This window comes from Tenebrio molitor, chromosome 2 (genome assembly GCF_963966145.1).
Source record: "Tenebrio molitor chromosome 2, icTenMoli1.1, whole genome shotgun sequence".
NCBI lineage: Eukaryota > Metazoa > Arthropoda > Insecta > Coleoptera > Tenebrionidae > Tenebrio > Tenebrio molitor.
Window position 1 is genome coordinate 7,932,465 of NC_091047.1, and position 21,286 is coordinate 7,953,750.

Sequence of the window (21,286 nt, forward strand, 5' to 3'; positions counted from 1 at the left end):
TAGTAAAAAAAAATTGTGCGTAAACCCGTAAGTATGTTCTATGAACGTTTTGTGGTAAGTGTATAGTAAACATTTGTGAGCCTCATGAACAAAAACTGCAGTCAGTGTTTTCACTCGCGTATAGGCCAAGGAATATAAACGAAAAATGACGGAGCCGCACCTGAAGATTTACACAATTTTAGATAATAAAGTATTCGAAGTTCCCTACAATTTATCTACAACTGCGGAAGATGTTTGTACATATGTTTGTAAACAGATCGGGGTGTTAACAATCGCGAGACACCTGTTCGCTCTACGGGTGCCGGGCAAACAAAACTTCTTACGTCCGTCGTCGCAATTTAACGAGAAAGGCACACGCTTCGATTTGCGCATTCGGTATAAAGTGCCAAGTATAACTAAATTGAGAAAAATTGATGAGAAAGCTTATGACTACTATTTCCATCAAGCCAGGAACGATGTTTTGGAGAACAAGATTCCTGATATTGTCTATGAGAAATATCGACGTGAACTGGTGGGTTTGGGCATCACAGACATGTACAGAGTCATGCTGGAGAAAGATATTCCAAGAGAGACTGTAGAGAATGAATATAAAAAATACATCCCTAAAGAAGTTATAAAAAGACATTCTTTTTTTATCAAAAAACCCATACATGATACTCTGGGAAAACTACAAAAGTCTAAACTTGAAGCTAAATATGTGAAAACAGAGTATTTGAAGCAACTTGATAATATAGCTCCAGAATATCTTTCAGAAGTGTACAAAGCAGTCACTGAGGAAGATGGATCCATTTGTTCTGTCTTTGTTAAGGTCGCTTCTGTGGTTAATGTGGAAACTGACATCAAATATTGCTTGGAATCAAAGAAAGACGTAAAAGAGAAAAATTTGAGTGGATAATTTTTTTAATTTTTTTTTTTTAGGTATGGCATCAGATTTGTACAATTAAGGAGCTCGGTTTCATTTCAATAAGAGATGATGATGGTACTGTGGAGATCAGCAGGAAAAATGGAATCCCTTTCTATTTGAAATTTAATTCAGTTTTGACCATGTTCTCTTTTATAAGTCTCTTAGATGGCTACTATAGACTCACCTGCAAATGGATTTTTAATATTTGCAAGGATGTTCCAACACCATCACTTCAAAAACTATATGCCATGAAGTGCCATGGTCCCATAGGGTAAAGAACCTGCTGATCAATTTTGATAAATAAAAATAATTTCAATTTACAGGGGCGAATTTTCTTATGCCAAACTTGAAGAAAAACGAAGCAACCGTCCAGGTTGCTTTATTATAAGAGAAAGCGCTGTAAAATACAATGACTACTACATTGATGTTTGTACCAAAGACAGGTAGACAGTCATTTAAATTTTTAAAGAGTTGTGGTATTTTCTTTTTATTGCAGTTCAAATTCAAAACCAAAAACATTCAAGTTGGAACGAATAACTGGCGACGAATTTATATTTAGTGATGATTTGACAAGATACAAGAGCATTCAACAACTGATGCAGGCTTACAATGATCCAAATGGTGCTATTTTTTTACAAGAATGTTTACCGCCGTCAGAATATGGTAGTTTAACATTGTTATTGATGTGTTGTAGTTGTTATTTTTTTTATTTATAGATAATTCACCACTGCTGCTCTGTAGAAGTGATAATTTTCCTGGAGAATCTGTGACAGATAGTTCACACTTGAGTACAGTCATGCCAACAACACCATTGTGCATCAGTTGTAAAGACCTTCAAGTTTTTAAAGGTAAAGCCAATGCAAATAACCAGGTCAAAAATATACAAATAAACGTTAAGTTGATGTAAAATTTAGTCAAGGGGTGTAATGTAATGTGTAATGTAATTTTGGATGAACGTGAAGGTCAGCTGTCAGCAGTTGCCAAATCAGTAATGCCAACCTGACAACACAGTAACACACATCATAGCCTACTTCTACATTTATTATCAAGAAATGTCAAATATAATATTTAAAAGTTGAGGTTAAAGTAATAATTTAAAATTCTACAGCCTAGATATTTTGGACAAATCTAAAATTCTGAGAACAACAAACGAGATTTGCTCTTTTTCATTTTACTTCGTTTAAGTTTGAAAACTTCATGAAGTTCCGTTTCTGGTTGAAATTATCATTTTTGCTACCGATTTTGACGGATATGGGTGACGGTGAAGAAGTTGAAAATCTCACAGATATCTCTGCTTGTAAATTAAGTCACAAAGGCTTAGAATATATGGGTGACATCGCTAAGACCGAATCGTGGGTCAGATGTCAATCTTGGACATCAAATGACCCCCACGTCATTGCCGATACTATAGTCGATGACATGTTTCCTGAATTATCCCGAAAGAAAGCGAAAAATTACTGTAGAAATCCAACAAAAGATCCCGAGGGACCATGGTGTTATACAATGAACATGGATCTCAAATTTGAAACTTGCGGGATACCTTTGTGTTCAGTGAGCGAATGTAGAGTGACAGGTCCTGGAATGGAATACTCGGGAAAGCACAACAGAGGACTGTCAGGTTTTTAATCGTTTCTAATTCATTAGACCGTAAGATAAGTGTTAAGTTTTTAGACAAAAAGTGTTTGAAATGGAATAAAGAGCGGAGTAAAGTTAAAGAAGGGGATGGGTATAAGTCGTACGACATTTTCAACAAAAAACGCTTCCCCGAAGGTTCAGCCTCGAAAGCGAAAAAGTATTGCAGGAACCCCAACGGTGACACAGGAGGCCCTTGGTGCTTTGTAGAAAATGAAGACACCGACGAGATCGAAAAAGAGTACTGCGACGTACCCTTTTGTCACGTTTCTGAGTGTGAGGTTTTTACGCGAAACACCCAAAACTACACCCACTACACCGATTTCAACGATACCTTGACGCAGTTCAATTTTGGCGTGAAATTGTGGGATTCCGATGCGTACATGCAGGCAAGCGCCAAGTTGATAATTTCGCAACTCGCTCTGCCTTTGAACGGACAAGAAATCGAAGATTTGGGCATTGGACTTGAAATTTTCATCTCGAATAAAGGCAGCGCTTTGAGTTTTGGTAACAAAGACAAACCGGAGTTTGAAGAGACTCGCGACGTTCTACAGTCGACGGATTTTACAATGTTCACTCTGTCGTGGACCGCTCCGTTCATCAGTTTGTCATATGAAGGCCAGATCAAACCGATTTTCTTGGCCGAGTACAAAACAAAGAAAAACCTCCTGGGCTATCGGAAAAATGTGTTCAATTTTTACTCGGCTGTGGGCACCGACGTCGTCTGGTCGTTCCCGTTTTGCATGGACGACTTCGAATGCGACGTCCAAACCACCACCGGTTCTGAGTTCCAACAGTATTGGCCCCTGAAGAGCAACGAAGTTGGGCAGGAGTTGCAGTTTTATTTGAGAGCGTTTCATTCTGTGTACCTCATTTTTGTGCCAACCCCAACTGTGAATTATCCAAACACAAAATTTATAATTCAACGCTCGAACCAAATGTCACGAATCACGGTCAGTTTTAAAGAAGATTCCAGCGTCATCATCAAGGAATTGCCCCTACCTGACATGCTAGACTACTGGAACTGGCGCGAATTCTCCATTACGTTCTTCGCGGATACTATGCAGTTTTATTGGACTAAAAGCGTCGGTACTAACATGATCTTCGAAATAAAACATGAATTGTTCAGGAGCATGCGTTGGTTTTCTCCCAGCTCTGACACAATAGCGCATTGGACTTTCTTCTGTATGCCACCTCCAGTTTCGAACCCACCTCCAGCCCTCCCACCCGAATGCGCTCTGAACAAAGAAGAAGAAGACTACAAGGGAACCCAAGACGTCACTTATTCAGGCATGCCTTGTTTGCCGTGGTCCGCCAGAAAGCTTCCACCCAGCGAAATCGAGCACTTCCCAAACAACACTGCCTTGACGTCTTGGAATTACTGCAGAGATCCGTCTGGAGACAAAAAAGGCACTTACTGTTACACATTCGCACCTGATAAAAACGTCGAAAAAAATTACTGTCGTTTGAGAAAATGCAAGTCGGAGGAATGCAGAATGGCGGGGACCGGAAACGATTATGTGGGGACTCTTTCGGTGACGCGTTCGAACAGAACTTGTGATTTTTGGTTTGATAACGCGACAGTTCACAATATAGAGCAGAAGTATTTAAACGAAAGTTTGTACGCCGACAAGAGTGTGAACGACATTCAGAACCACTGTCGCAACCCCGCCAGAGATATGGCCGGAAGTTGGTGTTACACCACCGATGCTGCGGTCCCCAAAGACTTGTGCAACGTCAGAGACTGCGACAGACCCGAAGAGAACATCATCATCGTAACTAAAGCTCTTCACGGTCGAAAGGTTTACATACTCCCCCAGTGGAAGATAACGGGGTTGGAGTTCGGACTGAAACAGTGGAATCCAGACCTGTCTGATGGCATCCAGTTTGATTTTTTCCCGATGAAGGAAGATAAAAAAATACAGCTAATTCTGGGTGCCAAACAAAACGAAAAAATTCTCTTCCATTACAACAACGAATTGAAAAAAGAGAAGACGTTTCTTCACTTGATATCGCCCGGAAAGTGGACAGATTTCTGGATGGTGATGCGCAAGGGGGAGATTTCTTTGGGGTTCAAAGGTGTGCCGAACAGTTTCTTCGAATACGTAAGCGAAGAAGTTTTCGATCCTATGTTCCTATCATTCAGCACATTAGAAGGTAACCCTATCGGGTTTTTCCTGAAGAGCGACCAGTGTCAAACCGAGAACGTGTCCATAAACAGCTTCACAAAAACCATGCCCGTTGGTTTGTGGTCACCGAAAGAAAGACCCGTCCACCGTAATTTCAGTCTGCTGGTTCGTGGCGAAGGACTCGTGACGATACCCCTCATGTCTTTACCGAATACTGTGGATTCGCACATGCTCCAACTAGACTCGTCAAACAACGAAATAATGCTAAGCTACGTAGGCGAAATTTTGCAAACGAAAAAGTCGAAAGACACCCTCTTCACCGCCCACAACTGGACCGCTTTCGTCTTCAGCTTCAGCGAGAATCATTTGAACATCAGCAAAGAGAACGAGACGATTTTCGCGTATCACAGCGACAAACCTCTGCTGTTCTACTGGTTTTCGTTGGGGATGGAGAGGGGTTCGGTGATCTGGAGTGCCAACTGCGACCCTCTGGACATAGACGGACCCCCGAGGGACGGAGGGTGGTCGGCGTGGTCCCCTTGGCATTGCACGGTGAAGTGTGGGGGCGGCGAAGGGTTTCGGACTCGCACTTGCTCCAATCCGACGCCGAACATCATGGGAAAGTTGTGTCCGGGTTCGCACAAGTCGACCGGAATTTGTAACGATTTCGTGTGCGGAGATGTCAGCCCCAACACTCTCGACAAGATTATAGCGAACCTTCAGACGCATCAGTTCAGTTTCGTTGTTAACGAAGGGCGGTCGGTGGTGTTGGAGAATGATCACGACATGTTGAAAATAATTGCGACGGAATCGCCAGATGCGTACCACGAGTGGACGTTGAACGGGATCTTCCTTCGAGAGGAAGAAAATCGTATCGTGTTCACAGAGGACAATTTGGTGATCAGGAACGTCGACATAGGTGATTCTGGAGTCTACGTGTGTATGTTGTACAGGATAAACAAGAAGAAGGTTGTACTGAGAGTGATCTCTCTTGCTGTTGTCAGCGAAGATTATAGCATTACGACTAGAGCGACTAGATCGTTGGTTTTGCCCTGTAAATCGGTCGTTTTGGGTTACATCTATTCTGACTTGAGCTTGAAACTGTACTTGAACGGTGAAGTTTATAAAGATTTTGGCACGACGATGCTGGCAGCTGTCAATTCTGAAGATTTTGACAATTTGAACGAGTCTCATACCGGAGACTGGAAATGCGTTGTCGAACAAAAAGATCTGAAACTGTCGTGGGTAACCAATTACGTGAGGATCGAAGTTAAAAAAACGCCTAATTTTTACACGAACTTGATGGAAGATGACTTTAGTAGACCATTTTTTGGTTGGCTGGAAACGGAAGACAATGTTTTTTATGCTTTGATCTTCATCGTCGCCTTTGTTCTTCTTATGGTTGCGTTATTTTTATTCGTTTATTTTAAATATTGTACTATTCAATCTCGTTGGCAATAAATGTATATTAATCGTGCACGTGTTTGTTTTGTATTAATTAGGACAGAAGAAAGAGGGATCGAGAGGATTTACCATGACTTATAGGACGATGTGGAAAGTCACCAAGGGTAAAAAGATTGAAGTTGCTATGAAAATTTTGAAACAAGAGTCGTGCGATAAGTATTTGAAGGTAAGTGTTGGTGCGTTGAAGTAGAAGGACCAAAAGAAAATTTATTTTTTAGGAATTTCTTGAATTGGCCGGTCAATACGCGTACCTCCAGTCTAGTGCCATTGTTCGTTTGTATGGGATAACATTATCCAGTAATGTTTCACTGGTTTTGGAATATTTTCGATTAGGTCCTCTCGACCAGTATTTAAGAAATAATAAAGGAATCTTGAAAAAAGTTGATTTGATTGAAGCAGCTAGCAATGTGGCTTCAGCTCTTTGGCATTTGGTGAGTTTCATGCATTTTTGTGCCTCGATTGGACTAATGTGCTAAACTGTAGAAAGAAAATGGAATTGTCCATGGAAATATAAGATGCAGGAAGCTAATGGTGAGCTCTCATGACGAAAATTCGTTCACCGTGAAGCTAACCGATCCGGGAATCCACATTACGTACACATCGAAAGAGTAAGTAATTAACATTTTTCAAGTAATCCTGCATGTGCTTCTTCTAACGGATATTACATAGGGTTAAGTTGGAAAGAACAATTGTTGCGATTTAAATAAAAACGTGTAGAGGTATTTTCATATTTGGTGGCGGAAACAAAAGACTGAGAAATGCCACAAAATTGTATTGTCAGTGTCGAATTTCTCAAAGACGTTCGTGATTTTGACAGAAATGCGGCAAATTGGCAATAAGGAAGTTATTCGCCGTTGAACTAGGGAAATAATTTGTAATACATTTGATTATATGAGAATAACTTTTCCTTTTGAAGCACTGACAAAAATTGGTTTCCTTAGAATTTATTTTTTCAATCTATTTAGCGAAAATTTAAATTCACCTAGACATTCCTTTTTACGGCGTTTATGAGAAATTTGACACTGACAATACAATTTTCTGACATTTCTCAGTCATTTGTTTCCGCCACCAAATATGAAAATACCTCTAATTGCGCAACGTAAAAACTTTAATATGAAAGTTACTTTTTCAAGTCGATGAAATGTGCGATTTATTCATAGTCTTTTAGTTTGGCATTATCGGTGGTCTATCAGTTCTATCACTAGTTTTTTTTTATTTTAGTGTGAAAATAAACTATTAAGGGGGTAGATTATTATTGTAACAAAATTTGAGAAACAGTTTGAAATTAAATTTTCAATTAAATGACATTGTTCATCAATACCAACCCAATGCCATTAAAATCAAAGTCACTAGATGATTATTTTATATTTCTAATAAAAAATTAAATTAATGAAGGCGGAATAGAAAAAAGTCTTGTGCAACTTGTATATAACACTATATGATGTGAGTTTTTTTTATTTATCAGCACAGAAATATTGATTAAAACAACAAATTAAAACTAAAAATAATTTATTATGTACAAATGTAATAATACAAAAAATCAGTCTTACACAAGTAAATATCTGTACCTTTCACATAACTAATGTAATAAATATTTAAAACTAATATATATATGTACTAAAAAAATAGCTAACTACATAAAATCATTTTTCAATATTTTAATCTACTTCTTCGATCGTTGGACCGGGTCGTTGTCCTCCAAAACCACCAGCTTGTTGTCCGCAACTTCCAGGCATACCGCTTTGTCCCCCTGACTGATACAATTTGGCCATTATGGGACTGCAAATTGATGTCAGCTGTTTTTGCTTATCTTCATATTCTTCTTTGTCGGCGAGTGTGTTGGAATCCAACCATTGCAAACAACTGTCACATTCCCTTGTTACAGTGTCTTTGTCAGACGCATTCATCTTATCTCCTTGTTCTGTCACAGTCTGCTTCACCTGGAAGATGTAAGCTTCCAACTGATTCCTCGCTGCAATTTTTTGCCTTTGCTTCTCATCCTCTTCTTTGTATTGCTCAGCCTCGGACAGCATTCTGTCGATGTCCTTCTGAGACAATCTGCCTTTCTCGTTCTTGATGGTGATATTTCGGGAGTTACCGGAACTTGTGTCTTTGGCGGAAACGTTGAGAATTCCATTGGCGTCTAAGTCGAAGGTGACTTCGATTTGCGGGGCCCCACGAGGTGCTGGTGGAATTCCGGTCAAATCGAACGTTCCCAATAGATTGTTGTCTTTGGTCATGGCCCTTTCACCTTCGAAGACTTGAACGGTGACAGCTGTTTGGTTGTCGGAATACGTGCTGAACGTCTGAGTTTGCTTGCATGGAATTCTTGCATTTCGTTCGATGATTTTCGCCATCACACCTCCGGCCGTCTCGATACCCAACGACAGAGGAGCCACGTCGACTAGAAGGACATCTTGGATCTTGGAGTCGGAATCTCCACTCAAGATCGCTGCTTGGACAGCAGCACCGTAGGCGACGGCTTCGTCCGGGTTGATCGAGAGATTCAACGACTTTCCGTTGAAGTAGTTTTGGAGAAGTTGTTGAATTTTCGGAATTCGAGTAGAGCCACCCACCAAAACGATGTCGTGAATCATTCCTTTGTCCATCTTGGCGTCTGTCAAGGCTTTTTCTACAGGTTGCAACGTTCCCCTGAACAAGTCAGCATTAAGTTCCTCAAATCTTGCTCTGCTGACTTTGGTGTAGAAATCGATGCCGTCTAACAGAGCATCGATTTCAACGGTAGCTTCAGTGCTGGATGATAATGTTCGTTTGGCTCTTTCCGCCGCTGTTCTCAAACGTCGAAGTGCTCTGGGATTGCTTCTCAGGTCTTTCTTGTACTTGCGTTTGAACTCCTCAGCCAAATGATTGACGAGTCTGTGGTCAAAGTCTTCACCACCCAAGTGTGTGTCACCTGCTGTAGCTCTGACTTCAAAGAGTGATCCTTCGTCGATGGTCAAAATCGAAACGTCGAAAGTTCCTCCACCCAGATCAAAAATCAAAACATTCCTTTCACCTCGCAAATTCTTGTCCAGACCATATGCGAGGGCTGCGGCTGTCGGTTCGTTAATTATTCTCAAGACGTTCAAACCTGCGATGACACCGGCATCTTTTGTGGCTTGCCTCTGAGAATCGTTGAAATATGCTGGAACTGTGACAACAGCATCTCTGACCGATGTACCCAAATAAGCTTCAGCTGTTTCCTTCATCTTCGTCAGCACCATCGAGCTCACCTCTTCAGGGGCAAACTTCTTCACCTCTCCTTTATGCTCGATTTGAATCTTCGGCTTGCCACCATCGCTGACGACTTTGAAGGGCCAATGTTTTAAATCTTGTTGAATCTTGGGATCGTCGTATTTGCGGCCGATTAGACGTTTAGCGTCGAAGATTGTGTTGCTGGGGTTCATGGCGACTTGGTTCTTGGCAGCGTCGCCGAGAAGACGCTCGGTGTCGGTGAAGGCGACATAACTTGGGGTTGTTCTGTTACCTTGATCGTTAGCGATGATCTCGACCTTTCCGTGCTGCCAGACTCCGACGCAGGAGTAGGTCGTTCCCAAGTCGATACCAATTGCTGGAGATTTCACCATTTTTCTTGATGTTCTTTTACTTTCACTTGATAAAAATTCACTCGTATTCACTTTAATAAAATTCGCGTTGTATAAATAACTTGAAGATTGCTCGGTTTGTTTCTCTTCAACTTGTTGCTCGTTTGCTTCTTTTCAAATCACTGAAGTCGCGCCGAGCGACGCGAGTTATATATGAATCGATGTTTTCGTCCCGAATGCTCTCGAACGTTCTCGAACCTTGTATCAGTTCTCGAATGCGCTAGATTATTCTTGCATTACATGATGAAATGACGCACATTTTTTAACAAAAGATTCGTTTTAATTTTCACTAAAAGTGAAGAGGTGTTTTTTTTCTCAATACAAACGGCATTGTATACAAGAAATAATATTACATAATTAACGTTTGAGGAACGATAACTGTACTTATTATATAAATTAATTTTGTTTTGTGGCCCAGGAAAATTTAACGAAAAAATTTCTCAATCTCGGACTGAATCGAACGTGCTAGATTATTCTGGAGAAAAGTGTTCCGTGCGTCTGGTCTAGAATAATATTATTCTACGAGTCATATTTTTAGAACCAATTAAAAGAAATTTCATTGTTTTTACCGTGTAATAATTTTATGTATAGAAGAAACGCGTTAATTTATTGATGTTAGAAATTTGTTTTGTACTGTTCAGGTTTTGGTAATTGAATTTTTTTACAAAAGAAAAAACAAGAACAAATTTTCTCGCGGTATAAATGAGTTAAATACGTGTGTCGTTATACTTACTTATTTTATAAAGTGTGTACTTAATATTATTTAGAACACACTTTGCGTTTTTAAAAGTGTGGATAAAATTAATAAATGTGAAGGACAATTTTGATGATGTTACTGTATGTTAACCATTTACGGAAAATTAGTTACAGTTGTTTACTTTTCCTACATAGCATAAATATTACTTAGCAAACGCCGCCAACAGTTATTACAATGTTTAAATAAAAATAACAACAATTGAAAATATGTACAGTTGCGGCCGTTGAAAACTCAGACACTTTGACAACGCCAAACTTTTAGCTTTGTAAATGGTATTGAAAGTGACGTTTCTCAAAATGTCACTCAAACATTATCCACATTAATTTCTCTCGCAATGGCTCTTATACTCACACCGTCCCTCAGTCAAACACATTTTTGCAAATCAGATAATTGCAGCATTTCAAAAGTTACGCGCGATTCTGACCTAATATGTCAAATATGACACTGACTTTATAATCCTTGATGAAAATCCTGTTTACGCTAATCAAATTTCGGAATTTATACAGAGTGTTTAAATCTTTCCTGCCTGAGATTTCAACGGCCGCAACTGTACATGTGTATTCTTTTTTTTTATCGCAGAATTTTAAATGTGGTTTTGTATATGGTTGTGTAATTGAAATGTCATATGTAGTTGAATATAAAAAAAAGAGCGTGTGCTTAAGACCGCACGACAGAAATGAAAAGTTCTATGATGCTCGTTACTGATTTTAAGTAATATGTAAAGTCCATTCAAAAATAAAAAACCACCAACGTCGCATTTTCCTCAATAATTGCTATCGGCAACTCTGTCTAGTGTAAAATTTGGTGAGACTTGTAATTTTGAGGTTAAATGTTTATTAAGTGTCTTGTTTTTCTGGGCATGTTTAAGTAAAAATAATAAGAATCAATAAATAAATGAAACGTGCTGCTAATAAAACAATATGAAAAGGAAATTCAAAGCAATTGAATTTGATTTTGAATCAAATAAATGCCATAATTTATAGTTACCAACATAGAATGAAAAAATATCAACTGAGGATTTTTTAAATTTTACCAACCTAAAGCAACAGGTGGTGGTTTTTTGATTTTTGAATGAACTTTAAGTATTCTATAATAGTTATTTATGATGTAAGTGTTAAAAGTGAGATTTTATTTTGTAAGTGGGGTAGATTGGAAAACGAGCGCAGCGAGTTGACCAACACCACGTGTCTTCTTCCTTTCGGAACTGCCACTGTGCTTGATCTGTAGTTCAAAACCTACGTGTAACTCCAGCTTTTTGCAATGACAAGAATGTTCCAAAAGTCTTTTCTTTCATTTTGATGATGACGCGTCCAACTTGTGTAGCTGCGCTAATACGTTACAGATGCTGAGTGTATGCACAGGGTCAGGATACATTTCTTGTGATTCCGATTATCCGATTCACTTAACAGTCCCTGCATATTTCACTTTTTACTAAGATTTTTAAGGTAGTAATATTACTCACTTGACGCTAGTCGCCATTTTACCTTCCATCAACAAAGATTCAATTCATCATATCCCTCCCGTCAATTTCCCATACCCCTCAAGGTTACAATTGCTCTGAAAATTTTCAGTTTTCACTCACAACAGTCACAACAAACCATATTTCATTCATTGTCGGAAGAAGAAACTTCTTGCGTTCCCTGATGAAGATTCTATACATTTGTTTGCCTGCCTTTGGCGAAATTATCCCATTTTTGGTTATTTCAAAAGTAGCTGTCACTTTTGACGTCTGTTCTGACAAGTGGACCAGATAAATAAATATTGAAAATAATTTTATTATTCATACGAATTACACGTTGCTTGGCAATTGGGGGAAGGTAGTCAATTTTCTCGTAAAGGGAAAATTAGATCGAGCTCTATTGGTCAGTTTGATTAATTCATAATTACAGTTGGCTTCAAAAAAAACCGGAAATGAAATTTGACCTAATGTGAATTGGAAATTTAATTTGTCAATTTGTGTCTGTTTGACAGTAGTATTTGCATTTGCATAACTGACATTTCTGACACATAAGTGTAGTTTTTTAACCTAAATTCTAAAAGACCGTTTCAAACTATAAAAATTTAATGAAATTTGGCAGAACTTTTTCTGACAGTTCCCGTTTTTTTTTTTTTTTGAAGCCAACCGTACAAAGCTGTTGCACCCTGAACATTTTTTACCTTCATTACCATCAAGGAAAACGCACTGTAAGTTTGATCCGCGAGTTCTGGGACACCCCGCACCGAGGTCAGTCAGGTCACAACACAACGTACAATGAAAATTTCAAATTGACAAGTGACGCACAGTTGGTTGTTTTTCGCTCGCTCCGCTAAAAACTCGACTCCCTTGATTTTAGCTGGCCGTGTCGTGCTGCGAACGATTTTCCAATTTTAGCTTGTGCTGCGAACGATTTTACCCTATCGCATGAAACTAATTCACTGCGCCTAAAGAAGTTTTTACTTAAAAAAAAAAAATAGGTTTTATGGTGTTAAAAGGTATCTGCTTTTTGTGATAGCTAATACTACATATACAGTTTCTTGGCTTTGCCATTGTTGATATGCACGAAAACCTTGTATTGTGATTTTTTAAATATTATTATTTATTCTTGTTTCCTTTTGTATAACAACCTACTCACAATAAGAAAAAACCGGATACACATAGTGTGTAGGTGTTGTATTTTTCTTTGACGAATCTTCTAGAAATATGTTTATGCATTATTTTATGTTACATCTTGTTTGTTCTTACCTTTTGTTATTTCGAGAACATTCGGCATTACGCGCTTAAATGGGGAACAATCTAGCACGCTTATATGTTTGAAACTTCACCTTCTGGAATTTTCTCGATAAATATTAATTTGATAACATCATAAACTCAGTTTTATGTAAAAAGAATAATTGGAAATGTCTTCTGAAGTCTCAAAAATGAATTGGAAATAAAAAATTTTTTTATAAATAAATTTGTTGGTGTTTATGCCTTAGTTTATGTTATACATATCTTGTTTATATTATATTTATATCTTTTGTTATATTTGTTCTTACCCTTTGTTATTTCGAGAACATTCGGCATTACGCGCTTAAATAGGGAACAATCTAGCACACTTACATGTTCGAAACCTCACCTTCTGGAATTTTCCCGATCAATATTAATTTGATAACATCATAAATTCAGTTTTATGCAAAAAGAATCATTGGAAATGTGTTCTGAAGTCTCAGAAATGAATTGGAAATAAAAACTTTTTTTTATAAATAAATCTGTTGCTGTTTATCAGGTTTCGATTTTTTGATAAAATTAGAAAGCAGCCAATAAAAAACAATCAATAAATTTATTTCTGTATCAGTTCAGCGGAAAATATGGTTCTAATTGTGTATAAATAATTTTTTAAACATTGGAAAATTCGAGAGCGTCGTGTCTGACAGTTAACCTTCGAGCGCATTCGAGAATGTTCGCGACGAAATTGCGATTCATATAAATAAGCCGACCAGTCCCGCGCTGCGTCAGTTGTTTGAAAACAAGCGATAAGCGAATAAACAAGAAGCAGAAGAAAACAAACCCAGTGTACCGCACAAAGCGAATTTACTGAATTGTCTAGGAGTATTTTTTTTTAATCAAGTGAAAGTGAAAGAACGTCAAGAAAAATGGGGAAATCTCCAGCAATTGGTATCGACTTGGGAACGACCTACTCCTGCGTCGGAGTCTGGCAGCACGGAAAGGTCGAGATCATCGCCAACGATCAAGGTAACAGAACAACCCCAAGTTATGTCGCCTTCACCGACACGGAGCGTCTTCTCGGAGACGCCGCCAAGAACCAAGTCGCCATGAACCCCAGCAACACAGTCTTCGACGCTAAACGTTTAATCGGCCGCAAATTCGACGATCCCAAGATTCAACAAGATTTAAAACATTGGCCCTTCAAAGTGGTCAACGATGGTGGCAAGCCGAAGATTCAAGTCGAGTATAAAGGAGAGGTGAAGAAGTTTGCCCCTGAAGAGGTCAGCTCGATGGTGTTGACGAAGATGAAAGAAATTGCGGAGGCCTATTTGGGAACTTCAATAAGAGACGCGGTCGTTACTGTTCCAGCATATTTTAATGATTCGCAAAGGCAAGCCACGAAAGATGCCGGAGTTATCGCCGGTTTGAATGTCATAAGAATAATTAATGAACCGACAGCGGCAGCGCTAGCGTATGGTTTGGACAAAAATTTGAAAGGTGAGAAGAATGTTTTGATTTTCGATCTGGGTGGAGGGACTTTCGACGTTTCTATTTTGACTATCGACGAGGGTTCACTCTTTGAAGTTAAAGCCACTGCAGGTGACACACACTTGGGTGGTGAAGATTTCGATAACAGGCTAGTCACCCATTTCGCTGACGAATTCAAACGTAAATACAAGAAAGATCTGAGAAGCAACCCGAGAGCTCTTCGCCGATTGAGAACAGCAGCTGAGAAAGCTAAACGTACGTTGTCTTCGAGCACCGAAGCCTCCATCGAAATCGATGCTCTCTTCGATGGCGTCGATTTCTATACTAAAATTAGCAGAGCGAGATTTGAGGAACTTAATGCTGACTTGTTCAGAGGGACGTTGCAACCTGTAGAAAAAGCCTTGACAGACGCCAAGATGGACAAGGGAATGATTCAAGACATCGTTTTGGTGGGTGGTTCTACTCGAATTCCGAAAATTCAACAACTTCTTCAGAATTATTTCAACGGAAAGCCTTTGAATCTGTCGATCAACCCGGATGAAGCAGTCGCCTACGGTGCCGCTGTCCAGGCAGCTGTCTTGAGTGGAGAATCAGATTCGAAGATCCAAGATGTCCTTCTAGTCGACGTGGCTCCTCTGTCGTTGGGTATCGAGACGGCCGGAGGTGTGATGACGAAAATCGTCGAACGAAACGCAAGAATTCCATGCAAGCAAACTCAGACGTTCACCACTTATTCCGACAATCAACCAGCTGTCACCATTCAGGTCTTCGAAGGTGAAAGGGCGATGACCAAAGACAACAATTTATTGGGAACGTTCGATTTGACCGGAATTCCGCCAGCACCTCGTGGAGTCCCGAAAATCGAAGTCACCTTCGACTTAGACGCTAATGGAATTCTCAACGTTTCCGCCAAAGACACAAGTTCCGGTAACTCTCAGAAAATCACCATCAAGAACGACAAAGGCAGATTGTCTCAGAAGGACATCGACAGGATGCTGTCCGAGGCTGAGCAATACAAAGAAGAGGATGAGAAGCAGAGGCAAAGAGTTGCAGCCAGGAATCAGTTGGAGGCTTACATCTTCCAACTGAAGCAGACTGTGACAGAACAAGGAGACAAAATGAATGCGTCCGATAAAGAAACTGTAACAAGGGAATGTGACAGTTGTTTGCAGTGGTTGGATTCTAACACACTCGCCGACAAAGAAGAATATGAAGACAAGCAAAAACACCTGACATCAGTTTGCAGTCCCATAATGGCCAAATTGTATCAGTCAGGAGGCCAAGGAGGCGGCATGCCCGGTAACTGCGGTCAGCAAGCAGGTGGTTTCGGAGGACAAAAACAAGGAGGACCTACGATTGAAGAAGTCGATTAAAGTGCAGCACCTGGTTCTTTTCCTTCTGCAGTAGTTTTGTCGTCCTCATTGTATTATAATAATTATTTAATTCCATAGAATATGTGATATACATTTATTTATGTAGACTGCTTATACCAATTTTAGTACATAATAAATTTGTTTATTTATTAAAACGTGTCCGCTTTATTTGAAATATTACAGAACCATATGAAAGAGATATAAAATGTGTTGTTAATTGAACAAATTGGCATATCTACGAGTACAATTTCGCCCCATGAATAATAATAGAGAATTGATATACAGGCTGTCCCCAAAAAAGAAGACGAGTCCATAACTCCGTTATTTATCGGAAGATTTTAATTATCTCTACACCAAATTAAATAGTTGTTAATAGACTACAAAATGGCCTAATAAATTCAAGTATAGCCCCATGGCCTTCAAGGGTAAACTGTCAAAATATTTTTTTTCAAATGGGATTACATATTTTTTTTAGTAATTCTGATAGAGATGTTTATTCTGAAAACAACAATGTATCACAAGTATACACTTAAATACCAAAAATTTCACCAAAAAAATGTAAAAAAAACGCTACTATCGTCTATGTTCCATTTTGCGCTAAACATTGGCGGCATATCTGCGCAGTCCCACATGTTATTATTTGTCATTTGTTTTTCCAGCTACCTTAATTTGGTTATTACATTGTAACGCAATGCATTTTGATAGCTTTTTGCTTGGTGCTCGTCATTTGTTTCAAAAGTTAGTGTAATTTTTTTTTATGTGAAGTTATACTTGTGATACATTGTTGTTTTCAGAATTAAAATCTCTATCAGAATTACCAAAAAAAAGTATGTAATCCTATTTGAAAATTTTTTTTTTGACAGTTTAGTATTGAAGCCGTTGGAGCTATACGTGAATTTATTAAGCCGTTTTGTAGCCTATTAACAACCATTTAATTTGGTGTATAGATAATTAAAATCCTCCGATAAATAAGGGAGCTATGGACTCGTCTTTTTTTTTGGGACACCTGTATAAAATAAATTTAAAAAAGAGAGCAAAATACATAGTATATTCAACCAGCTGGTAATGATGACTATTTATTACTCATGAGAATGATTTTGTCACGAGCCGAAGGCGAGTGACGTAATTCTTCCGAGTGAGCAATAGCCATTACCCGTGAGTAGAAATACTATACTTTTTCTACGATTATGAAGAAAAATTGATAAATACATTTCATTATTAGACAAAGTGTAACTGACGTTTTACAATTACATATTACTTTGCATACTTGATACTATTGCATTAAAATTTGTGATTGGATTTCATAAATCGTTGCTATAATATTTGCCGTGAGTTTTGAAATTATTATTTAACGGGTCGGGAGTAATCTAATAAAAAAACACTTTAATAATTACAGTATTATACAATAGGAGTAGAAAAAGAAATTTATTAATTTTAGGAAAAACAGTTGGGTCACCACATCACTTTCACCAGTTGTTTTTAGCGATTTTAAATTATGTACATACTTTGTTACGGATTCGATATTTGAGATATGGTTAATGTCGATCAATGATGGATCGATCGGTGCACCCTTTACAAGCTTGATATTTAGAAGAACACTATTTTATCTTGTTCCATGGAAAATTCTACAACGTTTTACTGCGTTTGTAATGTGTGTTTCTCCACGACTATTAAAGAAATGAATGCATTCTTTTATTGAAAGAATGATATCAATTCCACATCCAATGATAGAATATACTGAAACTCACAGCTGTTGGCCAATCACATCCCTTGTATTTTCATTCTATCACCGTCAATCGGATGCGTTTGTAAACAATAAGTCGCGGATCGCGTAGCAATCGCTCAACAAGGCACAATTTTAATTGTCAAATATTAAAAATCAAATTAAATTCAATTTTCAAAGATTGTTTTTTCTTCGTATAGTTGTGGAGAAAATATGCAAATGTATAATGGCTATTATTCACTCGGGCGATTGCAGAACGCGCCTACGGCTCGTGTTGGAATTTTCATCCTCTTGAATAATAGCCATCATTATACCCTCGTTGAAGAATGCCTTATTACACGACTTATTATTATTACTGCTTTCAATTTGTTTCCCTCTAATGAATATGCGGCGTCTTTCAGCGTCCATTGGGTGCCTGTTGAATGCTACGCAAAGCTGGACTACGCCAAGCGTTCCACGGCAGCCGACGTGTGGGCTTTCGCGACAACTTTATGGGAAATTTTCACGTTAGGTGAAGAAATAAAAATCACCGACCACGTGGAAGCAATGAGGGTAAGATCCGTTCATTGTTCATATAGAAAGAAGTCAATAATTACAATTTGATTTTTTTTTAGTGGTACGTGAGCGGTAAGCGTCTGCCGCAACCTAGTTTGTGCGATAAAGACATCTACGATCTAATGAGAGAATGTTGGGATGCAGATCCTCACCGAAGGAAACAACCGCAAGCCGTGATGCGAGATATCAATCAAATTTTGTATCAAGTTTACAACTCTAGACGTACGCACTCCTACGCAAAAGTCTTCGCCAAATCGAACCAGACCCTCCAGACGGTCCCAGCTTCTTCGACGAACAGTTTGACATTGACAATTGCCACTCAGTCGACCTTCATGGGATACAACGACGATCTTATAGCGGCCACCGAAGTAGAAAACGACATGTCCGCCAGCTCAAACGTCCGCAGTCAGTCGGAAAATTGGCTTGTGAATTCCGAGGAGTTGGATTTGTTAAATTACGAAGACTCTTACTCTTGCGACTTTTCTAACATATTGTCGAATTTCAATTTCTCGACGGCGACAACGTCGCTCGACAGTATAAATTCGTTGCAGAGCATTTTCGAGTTGGATCCGGACTGCAGCGTCGTCTTGCAAGGGCGCATCGGTCAAGGTTTCTACGGCGAGGTGTACAAAGGTACTCTGGAGTACCCGGAAAATTCGGAAGAGCCAAAAATTGTTGCGATCAAAAAACTCAAAACGACCGCCGTCTCGGATTGTATGCAAGACTTCGAAAGAGAGATTAACATAATGAAAGGGTTGCAACACCCGAATATTGTGGGAATTCATGGAGTGTCCCGGGACCCGGACATTTCTCTGGTGATGGAGTTCGTCCAACACGGATCCCTTCAAAGTTATTTGAAGATTAATCGGGAGTCGCTCCAGCCGAAACAGTTGCTGAAGTATGCTCTCGACATAGCACAGGTGTGGTTAATTTTATTCGGAAAAATTTCAACGTACTGAACTGCGTTTTTCAGGGGATGGACTATTTGGGAACGATGAATATCGTGCACAGAGATTTAGCCGCAAGAAATATTTTGGTGGTGGACGAAAATCACGTCAAGATATCCGATTTTGGACTGGCACAGGTCATGGGCACCAACGATTACTACATTTTGAAAACCAACAGAGAGTTGCCTATAAAATGGTGAGTAAATTTGGATCCTGGACGAAAAATGGCTGTCCAAGAGTTCCGTCGAATAAATAAATTGGGCGTGTTAATTTCGAGTGGACAATTAAAAAGGAACGTACAAAAGTTGTCTCCTGCTCTACCAGAGTCCGCACACGAACACAGTCTTTGTCCATTGTTTTTTAGTTGGATAATATCACTTATTTGCTTGATTAATGAAAAAAAGTATGACTTTCATAACTAGTTGTACAATAACTATTTTTCTACTTTGCGTCTGTATGAAAACTATTACAAAACTCATTTTGGGTGTTGTAATAGAAATTCGAGTGCAATTTCCTTTTTTAAGGTTGGCATTCCTGATCTTCGCATGACGGAAAAAAATGTCAAACAAACGCCAAAACAACGGCCTCCTTGATTTATAAGAGACGAGTCTCTTATGAATCTAGGAGGCCGTGGCCAAAACAAACGAATTTTAATTTAAGTTGTTTCCGTGGAATAGACAACATTAATCGTTACAATGACATTTCTTGCCAACCACGACAAAATTCCCCAGATTTGAAAATTGTTAATTTTCACTTTCATTTTTACATTTATTTATCGTTTCAGTACTCAACAAAAACAGAAAAGCAAAACAAAAATGTGTATATCCTTCGTGTAACTAATTGTTACGTACTAATTCTGTTGCGACCAGTCTTCGGTAGGTATAGATCTAAGAAAAAAATAAAGAAACTCAGTTGATAAATGCTTAAACACCTTAACGACTCCCAAGCAATTTTGTCCCACAACTTCTCTGGTGAGTTGAGATCAGGACTCTGTGCTGGTCATTTGATGACTTAATTGGTTTCTCGGCGCTTTATAGTTGTGATGGGTGTCTTTGGTTTTTTTTATCGTCTGTTTCGTGATTCGTTTTAACAGTTGTAAATTGCCACAGGTACGCGCCTGAGAGTTTACAAGATGGCAAGTTTTCTGCGCGTTCGGACGTGTGGTCGTACGGAGTCACCATGTGCGAAACGTTCAACTACGGCGAGGAGCCAAAATTAGCCAACCTCGGTGATTGCGTTGTCGAAGGTCAAGAACAACAAAAACTGTTACACGCGTTGCAAACTGGAGCCAGGTTAGTTCAGTTCCTTTCTAATTTTACAAATATGGAAATATGTAATATTGTCGTAGGTTTCCTTGTCCTCCAATGTGCCCACAAGCCGTGTACATCCGCATAGTGTACCCATGTTGGCACGCAAACCCCCACGAAAGACCCACCTTCGCCACTCTAGTTTTGGAAACGCAAGATCTATTGACTCAATATTAAATTTACGTGACTAAGTGTACAGTTTTACAAGAAGACCACCACTTGGGTATAACATTTGTCAATTTTTTAACTTGCAAATAACGCATCATTAGTTTTTAATTAAAGTAAGTACCTGTTTTCTTTATTTGCTCAACTTTTTTCAAGGATGCACTCTTACGTGCCATTGGTCAGTGCAATTGTGAAAGATGTAAATATGTACAAATGATATGGAAATAATTTTAAAAAGAAATTGTAATTTTTCAGAAGTGAATAAAAAATTCATTGAAAATAGTAGCAGTGCTTTGTCCTGATCGATACAATTTCGTCATTATGGGACTGCAAATTGATGTCAGCTATTTTTATTTGTCTTTGTACTCTTCACAAACAAACTCACCGCATTCTTTGCCTCTGTTTTCATCCTCTTCGTCTTGTTTTGCCAGCCTCGGGCACTATCCTGTCGATGTTCATCTGAGACAATTTACCTTTGTCGATCTTGGATGTTGTTACCGGAACTCATGTCTTTGGCGGAAACCTTGAGAATTCCGTTAGCGTCTAAGGAG

At 38.9% G+C, this 21,286-nt stretch overlaps 4 protein-coding genes across 4 annotated transcripts; 3 read left to right on the forward strand and 1 right to left on the reverse strand.

Moving 5' to 3' along the window:
* Positions 1-145: 145 nt before the first annotated feature.
* Positions 146-21,018, forward strand: hop (tyrosine-protein kinase hopscotch). The gene is made up of 13 exons (XM_069037917.1): positions 146-868; positions 919-1,175; positions 1,228-1,347; positions 1,401-1,567; positions 1,621-1,752; positions 6,168-6,295; positions 6,348-6,560; positions 6,613-6,737; positions 18,163-18,313; positions 18,376-19,236; positions 19,290-19,459; positions 20,373-20,555; positions 20,612-21,018. The coding sequence occupies exons 1-13, from the start codon at positions 146-148 to the stop codon at positions 20,745-20,747; spliced, it is 3,366 nt and encodes a 1,121-aa protein (XP_068894018.1). The 3' UTR covers positions 20,748-21,018.
* On the forward strand, positions 1,759-6,161 carry LOC138123281 (uncharacterized). The gene is made up of 2 exons (XM_069037915.1): positions 1,759-2,522; positions 2,576-6,161. The coding sequence occupies exons 1-2, from the start codon at positions 2,102-2,104 to the stop codon at positions 6,124-6,126; spliced, it is 3,972 nt and encodes a 1,323-aa protein (XP_068894016.1). The 5' UTR covers positions 1,759-2,101; the 3' UTR covers positions 6,127-6,161.
* On the reverse strand, positions 7,622-9,863 carry LOC138123287 (major heat shock 70 kDa protein Ba-like). Its single transcript, XM_069037922.1, has one exon. It carries the CDS (start codon positions 9,714-9,716, stop codon positions 7,788-7,790), a length of 1,929 nt encoding a protein of 642 aa, XP_068894023.1. The 5' UTR covers positions 9,717-9,863; the 3' UTR covers positions 7,622-7,787.
* Positions 13,957-16,193, forward strand: LOC138123286 (heat shock protein 68-like). Its single transcript, XM_069037921.1, has one exon. It carries the CDS (start codon positions 14,104-14,106, stop codon positions 16,036-16,038), a length of 1,935 nt encoding a protein of 644 aa, XP_068894022.1. The 5' UTR covers positions 13,957-14,103; the 3' UTR covers positions 16,039-16,193.
* Positions 21,019-21,286: the final 268 nt, after the last annotated feature.